The sequence below is a fragment of the Oncorhynchus gorbuscha genome, linkage group LG18 (genome assembly GCF_021184085.1).
Source record: "Oncorhynchus gorbuscha isolate QuinsamMale2020 ecotype Even-year linkage group LG18, OgorEven_v1.0, whole genome shotgun sequence".
NCBI classification, from domain to species: Eukaryota; Metazoa; Chordata; class Actinopteri; order Salmoniformes; family Salmonidae; genus Oncorhynchus; species Oncorhynchus gorbuscha.
The window spans coordinates 26504458-26523680 of NC_060190.1; the positions used below are offsets into that span (position 1 = coordinate 26504458).

Here is a 19223-nt window from a genome sequence, read left to right on the forward strand (position 1 = left end):
CCGTGGGTGGGCCAAGCTCGTCAACCTCACAATGCTAACGGATAAAGCCGTGCTGTACCGTTACAAGCTATCGGTTTCAACAGGCAGACGCTAGGCCCAATGTTTGCCCTTAGCATACTATGCTATTTGCTAACTATCTGAGAACCACTTAGGCAGTATAGTCTGTGTTGGTTCACTGGATGTATAAAAGGAAAAATGAAACTGGAAAATGTTCCTTAGTTTAAGTGAATGTTAACTAGCAACTCTACCTTTGTTTTGTGTACAGGTAGTTGCCAGTCATCTAGCAAAGTACATGTGTATGTTACCAACAACCTTTTTTTTCACAGTATCTCTCAATACAGGTAGATGTTACCGAGCAACTATCACTTAGTTTCCAGTAGCCTACATGTAGATGTTACCTAGCAACTGTTTCTTGTATGCCTATAGGCTATATTCTGGTGTGGAATTGGAAAATCCTAATGTAAAATCCCAGGAGTTCACCTTTAAAACACGTATTTACATGTGAAAGTGATTTCACAGCGTTCCCCCCACCGTAATCCACCAACAAACACAGTAAAGCAATATATTGTCGACTCGGTGCAAGAAAGACCTCTGTGACTGAGCCACTTTTCAACTAGACTTCCTGTACAGCCAGACAAGATGCACCCAATTTGAAGAGTTTCTGCAACGGCCATAAATGTAATAAGTGCAGTGACTGGTTCCATTCTTCCTGCCATCTTTCTAATTTGATTCATATTCATGATTGAGATTTCAATCTCCCAGTTAGAAGCATATGTATTGGTGCATAGACATGGACCGGTTCTGTTTATTTCACATCTTGCCATTCAGAGGCTGAGGGATCTTGGGTTGCCTCCAAAATGGCAACCTCTTCTGTATATATAGTGTGTGTGCGTGTGCGTGTGTGTGCGTGTGTGTGTGTGTGTGTGTGTGTGTGTGTGTGTGTGTGTGTGTGTGTGTGTGTGTGTGTGTGTGTGTGTGTGTGTGTGTGTGTGTGTGTGTGTGTGTGTGTGTGTGTGTGTGTGTGTGTGTGTGTGTGTGTGTGAGGGGGGGTAAATAGCGTGTGTCAAAGGGGAAGGGGTAGATTCTGGTTGAAAAGGATTTGAAGTGGTTTGGGGGGATTTTGGTATAATCTGGTGGATTCCTTTGGAGTTGGGGGTAAAACGTGCTGTGTGTATGTGGTACTAGGCAGGAGGGTCAGGTAAAGGGGCTGTATGTGGGGGCGTAGGGGGTCAGTGGCAGGGGTTAGAATCTGATGAGGTAGTGTTTTTTTATGGGTGGAGGTTGATATAGCCTGGTGGATTTTTGTTAAGCTTGGTGGGAGGGGGGTCGTACTTGTGAGTGTGCTTTGAAGAGGAAGTGTGTGTGTTTGTTGGTGTGGTTGTGTGCGGGTGTGCACAACCATGTGTATCTGCGTGTATATGTGTGCATGCACGTCTGTATGTATTTCTGTGTGTACACGTGCATGTACATTCATGTGCGTGTATGAGGAGGTGCACCCCCACAACACGGGCTGCAGGGTCTGGTAGTGCATGGCGGGGAAAAATGGAGGGGGGCGTGGGAGGGGTGCATTGTTAGGGAATCCAAAGACGGCGTAATTAAGCCCAATGGATACCAGATGGCTGGCTGTCAGTGACGTGAGAAGAGGGACGAGCCCCTAATGGGAACCAGCCGCCCGCCGAAACGCTTTGAACTGGCGGCCGGAGAGAGAGAGAGAGAGAGAGAGAGAGAGAGAGAGAGAGAGAGAGAGAGAGAGAGAGAGAGAGAGAGAGAGAGAGAGAGAGAGAGAGAGAGAGAGAGAGAGAGAGAGAGAGGGGAGAGAGAAGGAGGGAGGGGAAGAGAGAGAGGGGCAGGAGGGGAGGGACAGAAAGAGAGAGGAAGAGAGAAGGTGGAAGGAGAGAGGAGGAGGCAGGGACGGAGGGGTTGACAGAGGGGGGGATGGAGAGAGAAAGAGAGAAGGAGATGGCGGGGGAGAGAAAGAGGTAGCGAGAGGAATCACAGCATGGGCAGTGTGTGCTAGCTTAAATCACTAGCGGCAGCAGCAATGGGAGGAAGAGGAAGAAGGGAAGAGGAGGAGGTGGAGAAGAACAAGGAAGTGGTCCCAGAAGATGAAAATAGAGAGTCTGTGCTGGCATCATCGACAAATACTCCCCTCTGGACATCACTCTCTCTTGGTCCTGATGGTTTTCATCTGTTTGGTAGCACTTTACATAAACTACATGCCAACAAGGGCAACTTTAACTACTTTGGTAACCACAGTAACCAGAATGTATCCTAGCAGGTACTCAAGTATTACTTGCAACTGCATATAAGATACATAAAACAATTATTACATTTCAAGGAAGAGGCCAAATGTTCTTTTTAATGAAATTTAGTGACTGTGTTTTCACATGAAATGTTATCAAACAGAGATATATGTAAATGATGTGTAACTATCATTCGGCTACATGGTATCTGTGCAACTTGATGTAATGTTTGTACATCTATTATGTGAGGCTGGAGTTAGAGCACCATGTGGTTAGCATTTCAAATGTCATCTACTTTTAATAAAAAAATGTAATATATATATATATATTAACCTTTATTTAACTACGCAGTTAAGAACAAATTATTTTAAACAATGACGGCCTACCCCGGCCGACGCTGGGCCAATTGTGCGCCGCCCTAGGGGACTCCCAATCACAGCCAGTTTGGACACAGCCTGGATTCAAACCAGGGTGTCGGTAGGGACGCCTCTAGCACTGAGATGCAGTGCTTTAGACCGCTGCACCACTCGGGACATTGTGTCACAATGGGTATGTTACCTAGGAGTTTGTTGAAACGGTTCAGACAGTTGGACTGATCAATGGTAGCCTGGTTCTGGATTTATTTGTGCTGTTTCGCAATGACCATAGGTGTTGGCAAGACCGCACAAACTGATCTGGGACCAAGTTAGATCTGTGGAACATGGGGTTTAATTTGACCATGTCTCTACAAAATGTTACCCAAATGTGACTTGGTAGTCAGTGATTTATTTGTGAATTGCCTTGTCATGTGGTCATACACATATTGTACATCTCTCCCAACCAAAAATGTTACATCCTGCTTTACTCTTCAAGAGCATGTCATATACAGTAAGCAATAAAGCACAGCGTGTTTTGTGTGTCATGAGAGGCTAGGGTGTGAAATAGGGTTGGGCGGTATCCAGATTTTCATATCGTCATACCGTCCTTCTTTCATCTCGGGATTTACGGTATTACCGGTTTAGTACACAAGGGGGCACCAGAGAAACAAACAGACAGGCAGAGAAGGGAGAGGAGGATAAAAGTCAAGGAAATCAAGATAGCAACTTTGCCTTCTCAAACACGTCAGAAACTAACACAATAGGATGCCCCGTCACCGTATTAACTCAGCTACGTACCTAGATAGCAAGTTAAACTAAGGGTCATGTTAACAAATAACACATTCTGCGTTTTTCACGCCAGAAAAAATATATAAAACGCATGAGAAATAGTTTGCTGTGTTTTGTAAACACAGATCTGAAATGCTTCTCATTGTCATTTCTGCTCGGCATCAGACTCATTTTGTGCTTCAGCTGCACTTCTAAACTCGGATGCTCAGACTGATGTGTAGCTTCTTTTCTCCTGTACTTTTCTCAGTGTAGCCAGCCTATTTTTCTCTGGTAAAATGCTAAATAAAATGTAGCTGGCTACATTCTTTCTATGACAAGCTTAAACATTAGACATATGAAGGCCATGCATAGTTTTTGACAACAAAAAAAAGACCTTGCTTTTTCATTGTAAGCTCATCTACTTGTGTGGTAGCTAGCTAAATAGCATTGCACTTCTTTTGTCAGCTGATGAAAATGAAGCTATATTATGTAACATATTTTCTGTGAAGGAAAACTATAGACTATAGTTCCATGTCCCTGATCACTCTATTGAAGCAGAAAAACACAGTTGACTTTCAATATAAAACATGACCCCATGTGACACAGCTTTACTCATCTGCTCCCGCTTTCTCCCATTGTGCTATTTACAAACAAACATGTGACCGGCTCAACTGTGCTGGTGAACTAAGTACGCTTCATAACGTAAATTAATAATACTAATAATAATGTGACAGGTGAAATAAGAATGTGATCTGCTTCATCTCCTAATGAATTGCACAAGTTGACTGCAGGTATTTACTTAAAAAATAGCTATAAATATTCAAATGTATTGAAAAACTTCAAGGAAATAGTTACAACGGTATTGACGATATTGAAAAACTGTCCCATGGCTATTGCCAAATACCCCGGTATAGAGTATATATGGTACAGTTGAAGTCGGACGTTTACATACACCTTAGCCAAATACGGTTAAACTCAGTTTTTCACAATTCCTGACATTTAATCCTAGTAAAAATTCTCTGTCTTCGGTCAGTTAGGATCACCACTTTATTTTAAGAATGTGAAATATCAGAATAATAGTAGAGAGAATGATTTATTTCAGCTTTTCATTCTTTCATCACATTCCCAGTGGGTCAGAAGTTTACATACACTCAATTAGTATTTGGTAGCATTGCCTTTAAATGGTTTAATTTGTGTCAAACAACTTTGGAAGTATGCTTGGGGTCATTGTCCATTTGGAAGACCCATTTGCGACCAAGCTTTAACTTCTTGACTGATGTCTTGAGATGTTGCTTCAAAATATCCACATCATTTTCCTACCTCATGATGCCATCTATTTTGTGAAGTGCACCAGTCCCTCCTGCAGTAAAGCACCCCCCACAACATGATGCTGCCACCCCCGTGCTTCACGGTTGGGATGGTGTTCTTCTGCTTGCAAGCCTCCCCCTTTTTCCTCCAAACAGAACGATGGTCATTATGGCCAAACAGTTCTATTTTTGTTTCATCAGACCAGAAGACAGACCAGAAAGTACGATCTTTGTCCCTTTGTGCAGTTGCAAACCATAGTCTGGCTTTTTTAAAGGCGGTTTTGGAGCAGTGGCTTCTTCCTTGCTGAGCAGCCTTTTAGGTTATGTCGATATAGGACTCGTTTTACTGTGGATATAGATACTTTTGTACCTGTATCCTCCAGCATCTTCACAAGGTTACTGTTGTTCTGGGATTGATTTACACTTTTCACTCCAAAGTACGTTCTTCTCTAGGAGACAGAACACGTCTCCATTCTGAGCGGTATGACGGCTGCATGGTCCCATGGTGTTTATACTTGCGTACTATTGTTTGTACAGATGAACATGGTACCTTCAGGCGTTTAGAAATTGCTCCCAAGGAAGAATCAGACTTGTGGAGGTCTACAATTGTTTTTCTGATTTCTTTTGATTTTCCTATGATGTCAAGCAAAGAGGCACTGAGTTTGAAGGTAGGCCTTGAAGTACATGCACAGATACACCTCCAATTGACTCAAATGATATCATTTAGCCTCAAATGATATCAATTAGCCTATCAGAAGCTTCTAAACCCATGACATAATGTTCTGGAAATTTCCAAGCTGTTTATAGGCACATTCAACTTAGTGCATGTAAACTTATGACCCACTGGAATTGTGATACAGTGAATTATAAGTTAAATAATGTCTGTAAACACTTGTTGGAAAATTACTTGTGTCATGCACAAAGTAGATGTTCTAACCGACTTGCCAAAACTCTAGTTTTGAAAATTGTGGAGTGGTTGAAAAATTAGCTTTAATGACTCCAACCTAAGTGTATGTAAACTTCTGACTTCAACTGTATACTGCCCAAGCCTGGTGTGAAATGTACAGTCAGTTAAAGGGTCAAAGTCACATATAGTATGTTTTTCTCTTGTGACCCTGAAGAATCGTGTTAAGCTCTTGCTAGCAACTACATTCGTCTGTCACACAGGCTCAGAAATGTGTTTCTCACGTGGATACATCCTCTCCTAATATCTAACTACTATCTTTGTGACACTTTCTATGAATACCTTGCATTATAAGCACATTTACTACGCCTCATGAGCTAAGCTGTTTTAAATTATTTTGAGACGATTTCGGAAAACGTACTAGTTTGAGTGCTTGACCTACAACGGCGTTGAAGACTGGAACGACTCGTTCCTGTCAATGGGGTTCAAATGGTCTGATTTCTCTCTCCTGTATGTCTCCAGGACTGTGGTGATGCCGATTGCCCACGAGTTCTCTCCTGACATGGTGCTGGTCTCATCTGGTTTCGATGCCGTCAAGGGACATCCGGCGCCGCTGGGGGGCTACAAAGTGTCGGCCAAGTGTAAGCTCACGAAACACCTCGTCAGTTCCTCACTGAATCACATGCAGGGACACGCATGCAAATAGACGTTGAAGCGTACGCACACACACACACACTCAACAGTTCATGCGATCACACATTATGACATTTTTCTTGTAGTTGACAAGCATAGTTGAGACTTAATGGAAGTGTTTTTGTAAATACTAATCCTCTCCTAATATCTAACTACTTTATAACAATGCTTTATGTTTTTTTTACAGTACATACAGTATATTTATAGCTAGAGAGTTAGGGGAGTCAGAAATGTGACCGTGGTAAAATAAACTTGCTCAAATTGAGTAGCCTATGCTACAGTTAGTTTAAAGTAGTGTTCAATAATCACATGTTGGCAGCCATCTTTGATTCCTTGGTGTTTTCCCATGTCAAAGCAAATCAAAAGGATTGATGTAGCAAAGTACTCAAATTGTTCTCTATTATTACTTTTATTCAAATGAGTTTCATCACCTGTGGGAATTTAAATACCAATCATTCAGATGGTTTATTTTCAAACCTTTCCCTTTTAGCTGGCACAATAAGAATCAAGTTAGCTGTATTTACTGGTTCACCATTGGTTTTAGCTCAGCCAATCCAAAACGGCTTGATTCAAATAGATATAAAATACAGTGAAAATGTGATTGTGAAGGGAAATTAATACCTTACTCTACCTTCTATGGATCTTACAGGTTGAAATGAACCTTCTAAACTGTTCTAAGAGCAACCTATTTCTACCTCATCCTCACTATCTTAAGAGTTCTACTTCGTCGATCAGACGGTTCTTTATTTCACAGGGTTTATTCAGTAGTTTCGTCTGTATTTGTTCCTGACAAAGAGCCAACAGTGTCAGTCTTGGCTGATTTGATGTTTATGTCTGTGAGCAGGAAGTCGCCCCACTGTGTATGATGATGTCATATCGCTGAGTCTACTTTGTAAAAACAAGTTTTCACTTTGTCATTATGGGGCATTGTGTGGAGATGGGTGAGGAAAAAATGAGATTTTATCCATTTTGAATTCAGGCTGTAACACAACAAAATGTGGAGTAAGTCAAGTTTTCACTTTGTAATTATCGGGTATTGTGTGTAGACAAGTGAGAAAAAAAAAATATTTGATCCATTTTGAATTCAAGCTCTAACACAAAAGGTGGAATAAATCAAGTGGTATACAGTGTCTTCAGAAAGTATTCATACCCCTTGACTTATGCCATGTATCTCACACAATACCCCATAATGACAAAGTGAAAACTTGTTTGAAAAATTTGAGCAAATTTATAGAAAATGAAATAAAGAAATATCTCATTTACCTCTGAGTCAATACATGTTAGAATCACCTTAGTCAGCAATTACAGCTGTGCATCTTTATGGGTAAGTCACTGAAAAGCTTTGCACACCTGGATTGTACAATTTTTTTTTTTTTTTACTTCTGTTAAAATGATTGTTAATCATTGCTAGACAGCCATTTTAAAGTGTTGCCATAGATCTTTTAGCAGATTTAAGTCAAAACTGTAACAAGGCCACTCAAAAACATTCACACTTCTTGGTAAGCAACTCCAGTGTAGATTTGGCCTTGTGTTTTAGGTTATTGTCCTGCTGAAAATTGAATTCATTTCCCAGTGTATGGTGGAAAGCAGACTGAACTGGGTTTTTCTTTAGGAATTTGCCTGTGCTTATCTTCATTCCGTTTCTTTTTTTATCCCGAAAAACTCCCCAGTCCTTAATGATTACAAGCATATCCATAACTTGATGCAGCCACCACAATGCTTGAAAATATGGAGAGTGGTACTTAATAATGTGTTGTATTGGATTTCCCCAAAACATAACACTTTGTATTCAGGACAAAAAGTGAATTGCTTTGCCACATTTTTTGCAATATTACTTTAGTGCCATGTCGGAAACAGGACACATGTTTAAGAACATTTTTTATTGTGTTCAGGCATCCTTTGTTTCACTCTGTCAATTAGGTTAGTATTGTGGAGTGACTACAATGTTGTTGATCCATCCTCAGTTTTCTCCTATCACAGCCCTTATACTGTAACTGTTTTAAAATCACCATCGGCTTCATGGTGAAATCACTGAGCGGTTTCCTTTCTTTTCCGGCAAAGGCGTTAGGAAGGACTCCTGTTACTTTGTAGTGACTGGTTGTATTGATACACCATCAAAGTGTAATCAATAACTTCACCATGCTCAAAGGACTATTACATTTCTTTTTTTTTTTTTTTTACCCATCTACCAATCGGTGCCCTTCTTTTGAGAGGCATTGGAAAACTGCCCTGGTCTTTGTGGTTGAATCTGTGTTTGAAATTCACTGCTCGACCGAGGGACCGTACAGATAATTGTATGTGTGGGGTACATACTGTAGATGACCTAGTTATTCAAAAATCATGTTAAACACTATTGTTGCACAGAGTCCATGCAACTTATTATATGACTTGATAAGCACCTTTTTACTCCATTACTTATTTAGGCTTGACATAGCAAAGGGGTTGAATGCTTATTGACTCAAGACATTTCAGCTTTTCATTTTTTATTCATTCGTAAAAATGTGTAAAAACATAACTCCACTTATGTGGTATTGTGTGTAGGCCAGTGACATACAATCTCAATGGAATACATTTGAAATTCAGGCTGTAACACAACAAAATGTGGAAAAAGTCAAGGGGTGTGAATACAGAACCTTCTGAAGGCACTGTACCTTTAAAAAAAAACAGCACATTTCAGCATTACAGCTCTTTTCCTCAGGGTTCTCACACATCCTGTGTGTGTGCTTGGCAATATGGAGAAGGGGCTTTTTGTATCAACAATTTTATCCATGCATCTGTGACCTTTGGAATGTTTTCATCCTTTTCATTTTAATGTGTGAATTCTAATAAAGTGTATAAATGTATCTCTCCCTCAGGTTTTGGCTTCCTGACACATCAGCTGATGGGGCTGGCGGGGGGCCGGGTTGTCATGGCCCTGGAGGGGGGTCACGACCTCACGGCCATCTGCGATGCGTCGGAGGCCTGCGTCCGCATCCTGCTGGGCACTCAGGTCAGTAGACACAGATCTAAGAACAGCTTAACCCTCTGTAAATTCGATCCCGAGCCATAAGTGGGAAAAACACAATGCTGACCTTCGATCAGCATCTAGGGCAGTGATGGGTAGTCTTAAGGCATTCATGTGCTTCCCAGCTGAACAGTTCAGAAGAGTTCGTGCATACATTGTGATGACATTTTGTGACGTTTCTGTTAGTTTTGGACTTCGGGTAAAGGTTTTTTTTGGGGGGCTGTTCGGGGACACCACATTTTTTCTCGAGGCCAGCTAAAGTTCAAGAGTCGAAGTGTACGCCCTTTCGTCTGTGAATGGTCAACTGTAGGGATTCTTCAATAAAGTCTTTGGTTTCATTCAACGTTTTTATTCGACTCGTTTCTATGCACGTTTTCATTGAGAAATGCTGCACCAATCTTAGTCAGATGTAAAATTGTGCGACTAAGATCTCGTCTGCAAAAATCGTCAAAATGAATGATAGATACCTTGAGTTATCGTAAATTAATTCTGACTATTTTGAGAAAGAGGCTACGGCTTCTCAAAATGGCCAAAGAGTACTAATTGCCATTTTTTTCTTGTTTTTCAAGTGAATGTCTTTTAAGGGCAGTATGCGAGCACACTCTTTCGGTTCGTCTAGCCAAATTTGGCTAGCTGCCAGCTGAACTGAAAGGTGCTGATGCCTTTACCCTGCGGGAGGATGTTGCCCCTTAGGCAGATCTTACCCCTCCCTAAATCCTAACCATAACCATTAGGGAAAACAGAACATTGCTGACCTTATATTATTGTCTAGGGCAGTGTTGGGTAGTCTTACCCTGTTGTGGGTTCAGGCTTTTGCTCTTGCCATGCAGTGCCAGCAACACACCTGTTGGCAGGGGAGGCATAATATGTCCTTAGAGGGATATAAGGTCTTTCACTTTAGTACATCACACCCACCGCTTTTGTGTGTGTATGTGTGTGTGTGCTACGTGTATGTGTGTTCGAGAGCCTGTCTCTGTGTGTGTGATGTTTTACTCCAATGTTTGACGTCCCCCCTGTCTTCCTCTGTGTGTGTTCCCTTCCAGGTGGAGCCCCTGTCTCAAGCTGTTCTGGAGAGGAGACCCTGTCGCAACGCTGTCCTCTCTCTACAGCGAGTCATACAGGCCCAGGGTAAACATCTGATGATAAACACTATCTACTTTCTCTCTCAGGATCATTGTCTTACTGTCTTCACCACTCTTCCCTCTGCCAATCTGTCTTTCACTCGAGAGTATCTTCCCTCTATCTCAGTCTCTCTCTCTCTTTCTTACACCATCTCAGTCTCTCGCTTGCTGTGTTTTTATCTTCACTTCTCTTTCTCTCCCTCTCTGCCCATCTTCTTTTCTCTCGGTCTTCCTTTACTTCTCTTACTCTGCACGTCCCTCTCTCTCGTTGTTTTTCTTCCAGCCTTCCCTGTGCACCTCTCTTGTTCCGTCCACTCTGTCCCACATCTCTTCCATCTCTACCACTCCAGCCTCGGTCATTCTATTTATTTTATCCCTCTATATCTATAATACCTCCTCTCCCCATCTATCTTGCTGTCATTTCTCTCTCTGACCACCTCACTCTCCATCCATCCCTTTCTCCTGCCTTCATCCCTCCTTCCTTCTCATTCTTTCCTTCCCTCTCATCTCTCTCTCTTCTCTCTCTCTCTCTCTCTCTCTCTCTCTCTCTCTCTCTCTCTCTCTCTCTCTCTCTCTCTCTCACACACACACACACACACACACACACACACACACACACACACACACACACACACACACACACACACACACACACACACACACACACACACACACACACACACACACACACACACACACACACACACACACACACACACACATAGAGAGAGCCTTCCTGGCTCCAATTAACTTCAAACACTTCTTTGGCACACGACCTTCACAACATCCCCTCTTGATTGCGCACAAATGTTATCCCAATCCAATTAGATTAATACAAAATATTTGCAAAGCCACAAGAATGTTAAGCCCCTTCATTTAGGCAGAGGGTGAAATATATGTGTGGTGAATACTGGGAACACACACATGCGTGCACACACACAAACACACTATGGCCCCCTCTCTCTCTCTCTCTTACACACACATCACACACACCAAGGCTCTTCAACACACAAATATCCAATGATTTATTTTCCTTCCGCCATGTGTCAAGAGACACACGCATGTCCTAAACTAAAAGAGCTTGAGAAGATGAGAAGTATGAACCCATATTGATTTATGCTAATGTTAGAACTCAAAATATTGTATAAATCAAGCTTGTTCTGCAGATGGGATTGATGGCATGTGAATGTGGCATAATGTGTGTTCTTGTGATATGCTGAATTAAAATGGCCGTATTGATCCTCTATTCCGACCACACACAGACAAGTATTACTGTAGCTGCAATATTGCTTAATAGAATACAGTTCACACATTTCAAAGACAGTACTCGCCACGGAGGCAACATGAAACCCCCCCCAAAAAACTCTCTCACCCTCTCTTGCCCTCTCTCTCTCTCCATCTCTCTCACTCTTGCTCTCTATTTCTCTCCCTCTCTATCCAGGTGAGTACTGGCGGTCGTTGAGGGCAGTGGCCCACACGGTGGATCAGTCCTACCTGCAAGCCCAGGGACAGAGTCTGAGACGGAACTCAGAGGACCACAACAACACAGTGTCCGCCATGGCCTCTCTCTCCATGGCTAGCCTCACCACAGACAGGTAACAGTACTAGTGCTGAGCGATTTGTGCTTTTTCTTTTTTTTTTTTAGCTCGGTTCGTCTTTAGTTTGATCATTTATTTGAAAAAGTCACAGTTGTCGATTTCGTATTTTTTTTTTTTAAAGTGGACATTAAATGCACTGTGCATTATGTGGTTCTGAACACAGCATAAAACAATAACAGTCCCATGATGGTAGTGACTGCCCGTTAACGCTTATTAACCATCCTTTATTCATATGACTTGACTGGAGTCAAATATGTCAGTTGTTGTGTAAAATTACATTTCTTTTATTTGATGACTTTACTATTTAATTCCAAGTCATCATCTCATCTCTATAGAGCTGCTGCCTATGCTGTCTGACAAAATCACTATTTTAGTAGTTCTTCAAGGTTAATAAGGCATACTTTAATGACTGCTGAATACCAACTATCAGTCACTTAGGTCATGTCGTTTTAGGTAGAGATACCTTGTGAGACAAATGCTTTCTTTCCCTCTCGGTCGCGTGTTCTTCTCTCCTTCTCCGTGTGCCACACAGACCGGACAAGTAGGTGCACAATGGATTGTGGTCATTATAGTTAATTGCCACACTTTCAAAATGATGTAGAATATTGGCCACTTAGAAACTAGAACTCCCTACTACATCACACAGTTCGGTTTTGTTCTGATTTATCACTAGAGAAACGCATCGATCTCACCAAAATAATAATCATAATGGTGTTTTAAAAACTCTGCATTCTAAAAACATCAAACAAGACCAGGCCAACAAAAACACTGACACCATGTAGTAACAGCACTGACAACATGTAGTAACAGCACGGACAACATGTAGTAACAGCACTGACAACATGTAGTAACAGCACTGACAACATGTAGTAACAGCACGGACAACATGTAGTAACAGCACTGACAACATGTATTAACAGCACTGTCAACATGTAGTAACAGCACGGACAACATGTAGTAACAGCACTGACAACATGTAGTAACAGTACTGACAACATGTAGTAACAGCACTGACAACATGTAGTAACAGCACTGGCTACATGTAGTAACAGCACTGACACCATGTAGTAACAGCACTGGCAACATGTAGTAACAGCACGGACAACATGTAGTAACAGCACGGACAACATGTAGTAACAGCACGGACAACATGTAGTAACAGCACTGACAACATGTAGTAACAGCACTGACACCATGTAGTAACAGCACTGACAACATGTAGTAACAGCACTGGCAACATGTAGTAACAGCACTGACACCATGTAGTAACAGCACTGACAACATGTAGTAACAGCACTGACAACATGTAGTAACAGCACTGACAACATGTCGTAACACCACTGACACAATGTCATCTCATATAATTTCAAGATAATATAATATCATGTGAAGTGATAACGTGAAATGATATTAAAAGGGATGGTTCACTCAAGACGTCCAAACAGACAGGTAACATCACTGACACCCTGTAGTCACATATGATATCAATATAATATCATGAAATATGAAGTGAAGTGTGATGACATGAAATTATAGTTAAAGGGATGGTTCAATCCAAATTCAAATGTGGGCTTGTTTTTTTGACCTAAGTGCAAATGTAGGTTATTTAGTTACTCTCAGCAGCCTCAGCAGCCTCTGCCTAGCATTGTCTTTCCTGGACTGAAAGGAAAATCATCAGTGGACCACCCCTTTCAAAAAAAATATGTATTCAATTAAAACATCGCTTTACTACATTTCAAATATTAGGCCCTCAGCTGTCAGCTGCATATCAACATACTGCTTTTGATTAGTGCTATTTTCCAACACTAATCCCTAGACTTTTGAACCAGAAGATAAATCAATTAGTGTTCTAATTTCTATGGAAGAGAGTGTGGGAAAACAAAAACACATTCATATTTCTCAAGGTATAGCATTCCGTTTGCCCATTAGCTATACCACGCCCTGACAAACGACACAACATTGACACCGCCACCTCTCTCCCTTTTAAAACCCGATTCAAACAGGTGTTGTCTTCAAACATATGAATCACATCTATTTGCTTAAAGGTACTTGCATCTGTATTCTCTAGAACTATTTGCAACATCTGTATCCTGTGGAAACATACAACATTTAACGCTGTACTAGTACAATAGGCTATACACCAGCATGCCATATACATCTATTTTCTCCTCTCTCCCTGCTATTCAGGACACACAGAGATGAACTCATGGAGGGGGACTGTGACTCCATGTAGACAAGTGCACTTTCTGATAAACCTATCACACAGACAAACACACTGTCCTCCACTGTCATCCACTGTCATCCACTCGGCGCTGCTTCACTTGACCAGAATCCACTGCCTCCAGTTGTCACTATACGGACCACATTCTGACCTCAATAGTCAAACTGACTAGTGTACGCCTCACATACTCCTACACCTCATCGGGAACACAGTACTACTGGCCTTACTAAGACCACTCGCCTGCTTCGACCGCAACTCAACCACACACTGAGAAGACATCCCATTAACAGGGACCAAGAGGAAGGACAATGAACACTTGTGTTCTTGGCATGCCACTCCGTGCCTTTCCGGGTGTGTTACTCCTCCATTACCATGTAACATTGCGAATTGTGAGGACACAGAAGGAGAGGAGCACCAGACCTGAGCAGAAACTGGAAGGGTGAAATGTACACCCTTACTCCAAACCGCTTTCAAACACCACTGAGGAGGTTACGACTTGACTTGTATCATGAAGTGACTTGACAAAGACCAGCTAGACAGCTGGCTGTAAACAGAGTCTCTCTGGGGAAAAGGACAACTTTTTGTTGCCTTGGTCACAGGTTACCGCGGAGCATGGCCAGGCCGAATCACAAAAGGAAGTAGGAAGTTGTCCCACGTCCCCACAGGAAGTCACTATGAAGGAAAACAGACATTGGACACTCACCAGGGGACACCTAAAACGCATCTCGTTCCGATGATGTCATTCGTATTTATGCGTCGCCAACAAAATGAAGAAAAAGAGAGAGGAGACTGAGAATTTTGTTCAGACCTTTTTTGCACTGTGCATTTTGTCATGTGAACCAAGGAGAGAATGACAGTATAGACCCCATTGAAGCTCTCCTGGGATTGGTGATTAAAAAAAAACATATGAATGATCATACTTGTGTTTTTAAGCTGATTGAATTATTGTAAGTTTTATCGATTGCATATTGTATTGCAAATGTCAATACATAATGGTCATATTTTTTTTATCATCACATAACGAACCCTATGATTCAGGTGCACAGATACCTGTGTAAAGCATATGCCCCTTTTCCCTTCCAGTCTCCAAAGTGGCCTTTTGGTTGGTGGTATAATAAGTGCCATTTTTTTGGGGGGGGGGGAGCACCTGCCCCCTGAAAGGTCTGAGCATGGCCCTGATAGGTTTTTATAGTTGTTTTCCTTCTATAGGACAGAAAAACATGCAAAGTGAAGGTAAGACCTTTTTAACACTCCCTTTCAGACAGCAGTTGTTATTAGGAATGAATCATATGATCAGTGAGACAATTCAATCAGGAAACACAGACAGTCGGCTCAAACGTTCCAAAGCTGTTTCAGCCAATTACACGCACCGCCATACTGTACGGAGAAGTCCTACTCAATGCTTGACCACACACAAAATAAATGTTTATGGATGTCAAAATCAAATCAAAATGTATTGGTCACGTACACAGATTTGCAGGTGTTATAACAGGTGCAGTGAAATGCTTATTCACTACAGCCACAATAACATCTTCTAAATATGTGTATGTGACCAATAACATTTGATTTGACTAGCTCCAACAGTGCAGTAGAATGTCATACAAATACAATACAAATATACAAATAATCAAAACAAGAAATAAAGAAATGACAGAACGAGAACACACAATATCCCATAATGACGAATCAAAAACAGTTTAGACATTTTTGCAAATGTATTTTTAAAAAACTAACTGAAATATCACATTTAAATACGTTTTCAGACCCTTTACTCAGTACTTTGTTGAAGCACATTTGTCAGTGATTAAATCCTTGAGTCTTCTTGGGTTTGACACTACCATCTTGCCACACCTGTATTTGGGGAGTTTCTCCCATTCTTCTCTGCAGATCCTCTCAAGCTATGTCAGGTTGGATGGGAAGCGTCACTGCACAGCTATCTTCAGGTCTCTCCAGAGATGTTCGATCAGGTTCAAGTCCGGCCACTCAAAGACATTCAGAGACTTGTCACGAAGCCACCTCTTTGTTGTCTTGGCTGTGTGCTTAGGGTCGTTGTCCTGTTAGAAGGTGAACCTTCACCCCAGTCTGAGGTCCTGAGCACTCTGGAGCAGGTTTTCATCAAGGATCTCTCTGTACTTTGCTCTGTTCATCTTTCCCTCGATCCTGATTAGTCTCCCAGTCCCTGCCACTGAAGAACCCCCCCCCCAGCATGATGCTGCCACCATTCTTTACTGTAGGGATGATGCCAGGTTTCCTCCAGACTTGACAATTGGCATTCAGGTCAAAGAGTTCAATCTTTGTTTAGTCAGACCAGAGAATCTTGTTTCTCATGGTCTGAGAGTCCTTTAGGTGCCTTTTGGCAAACTCCAAGCAGGCTGTCATGTGCCTTTTACTGAGGAGTAGCTTTCGTCTGGCCACTCTACCATAAAGGCCTGATTGGTGGAGTGTTGCAGAGATGGTTGTCTTTCTGGAAGGTTCTCCCATCTCCACAGAGGAACTCTGGAGCTCTGTCAGAGCTCCAATTGAATTTACCACAGGTGGAATCCGAACAAGTAGAAACATCAAGGATGATCAATGGAAACAGGGCTCAATTTCGAGTCTCATATAGCAAAGGGTCTGAATACTTATGTAAATAAGGTATTTTTTGTTGTTGTTTTAATACATTTGCAAAAAAATGATAAACAACTTTTTTCCCCGCTTTGTCATTATGGGATATTGTGTGTAGATTGATGAGGGAAATGTTTATTTAATCAATTTTAGGATAAGGCTGTAACGCAATAAAATGTGGAAAAAGTCAAGCGGTCTAAATAGTTTCCCGAATGCACTGTACATGGGGCATTAGTCTCAAGGTGCAGGGTAGATTACCGGGCAGGTAGCCGGCTAGTGATGGCTGTTCAACAGTCTGATGGCCTGGTGATAGAAGCTGTTTTTCAGACTCTCGGTACTGTCTCTGTCTGTTAGATAGCAGAGTGAACAGACCGTGGCTCAGGTGGCTGAAGTCCTTGATGATCTCTTTGGCCTTCCTTTGATACTGAGTGTTGTAAATGTCCTGGAGTGCAGACAGCGTGGCTCTGGTTATGCGTTGGGCTGACTGCATCAACCTCTGGAGAGCCATGGAGTTGAGGGCGGTGCAGGTGTCATACCAGGCGGTTATGCACCGCGACAGAATGCTCTCAATGGTGTATCTGTAGAAATGCTGATTTTCTTCAGCCGCCTGAGATTGAAGAGGCGCGGTTGCGCCTTCCTCACTATGGTGTCGGTGTGGTGGGACCATTGCAGGTCCTCAGTGATGTGCATGCCAAAAAATGTTTGACCCTCTCAAAGCTTTTGACCCTCTCAAATGCAGCCCCGTCGATGTGAATGGAGGTGTGCTCCCTCTTCTGTCTCTTATAGTCCACGATCAGCTCCTTTGTTTTTTTACATTGAGTGGGAGGTTATTCTCTTGGAGGGCACTATGGTGTTGAAAGCAGAGATAAACAACATTCTCACATAGGTATTCCTCTTGTTCACGTGGGACAGGGCGGTGTGCAGTGCAACGGTGATCGCATCATCCGTGGAACTTTTTAGGGTGGTATGCAAATTGTAATTGGTCTCGGGTGTCGGATAAGGTGGAAGTGATATGGTCCTTGACGAGACTCTCAAAATACTTCATGATGACAGAGGTGAGTGTTATGGGGCGATAGTCATTTAGTTCAGTTATCTTAGCTTGCTTGGGTACAGGAACAATGGTGGACATCTTGAAGCAAGTGGGGACAACAGACTTGGATAGCGAGTGGTTGAATATGTCTGTAAACACTCCAGCCAGCTGGTCTGTTATGCACTGAGGACACAGATTGGTATGCTGTCTGGGCTGGCAGCTTGCGAGGGTTAACATAAAGTTTAAAAAGTATATATGATAATAATGGTGCTGGGTTTAACGCAGATTATTAAAACAGTTGAATGGACTTCAGATCAGTTACTATAAATGAGTTGTTTAACTACGGATGGCACTTAAAAGTTGTATGTAGACAACACCGGACTCACAAGAAAGAAATGCACTTACGATGTCTTAAGTATTGGAATTGTGCTTTATTAAAATGACCTATTCTTTAGGTGTATTCCACTCTGGCGATGCCTTTTTTTTAAATTTGTTGTTCTGTTGTGATTTCACAAAGACCAGTGTTTTAACATGTGGATTGATTGACATGCCTGCTCTATTTTATATATATCTATAGGCTGTATTTCTTGATACTTGCTTTTCTACAAATCTAAAAGACAGGTGAACGAGGATTTGTTCACATCTGAAACCACTCTATTTACAAAAACAGTCAATGATTTTTGTTCCTGGACCAAAGTTCTGTTGGACAGTTAGCATTTAGCCGTCGGAGTTAGCTTGTTGAGCTCATTGACTTTCCATGTAGAACAATTGGACACAGGTTGAGAGAAATAAAAGCCGAAAAGTCTTATGGGAACATTATGCCAGTCGTGGACTGGTAGGGCCTCTGAGCATAACTTCAAAGATTCTTGTGAATTCCTGATAGTAATTGTATCTAAACAGAGATTTTGCAGCTAAATATCACCAAAGAAGGATTAAAAACTGCTTACATTTCTTGTTGGTCCTTTCCATGAGATAATGATGTAATAGATTTCTATGTTGCCCTTTTAATTCCTTTGCAGTGCTGTGCTTATGTATTGTGTTTTATGAAAATCTGATGGTGCTACAGGTTAATTTCAACTATCATGTTATAGTTTATAATGGTGCTGTATAATATACATTATACAACCAAGACCGTACACTCTTAGAAAAAGGGTACCAAAAGGGTTATTCGGTTGTCCCCATAGGATCACTTTTTTTGATTCCAGACAGAACCCGTTTTGGTTCCAGGTAGAACCCGTTTGGGTTCAATGTAGGACCCTCTGTCGAAATGGTTCTACATGGAACCCAAAAAGGTTCTACCTGAAACCAAAAAGGTTTCTTCAAAGACTTCTCCTATGGGGACAGCCTTTTTAGGTTCTAGATAGGACCTTTTTT

The 19223-nt window shown here is 41.8% G+C and overlaps 1 protein-coding gene across 1 annotated transcript in view; it reads left to right on the forward strand.

The window, feature by feature from the left end:
• LOC124002381 (histone deacetylase 7-like) overlaps positions 1 to 16002 on the forward strand; it is a gene marked incomplete at its 5' end in the record, with an annotated part of 29154 nt that extends 13152 nt beyond the window's left edge. Inside the window, 5 exon segments of the mRNA XM_046309747.1 lie at positions 6101 to 6219; positions 9127 to 9260; positions 10319 to 10403; positions 11838 to 11991; positions 14182 to 16002. Of these exon segments, the coding sequence (XP_046165703.1) occupies positions 6101 to 6219; positions 9127 to 9260; positions 10319 to 10403; positions 11838 to 11991; positions 14182 to 14227 (538 nt within the window).
• Positions 16003 to 19223: the final 3221 nt, after the last annotated feature.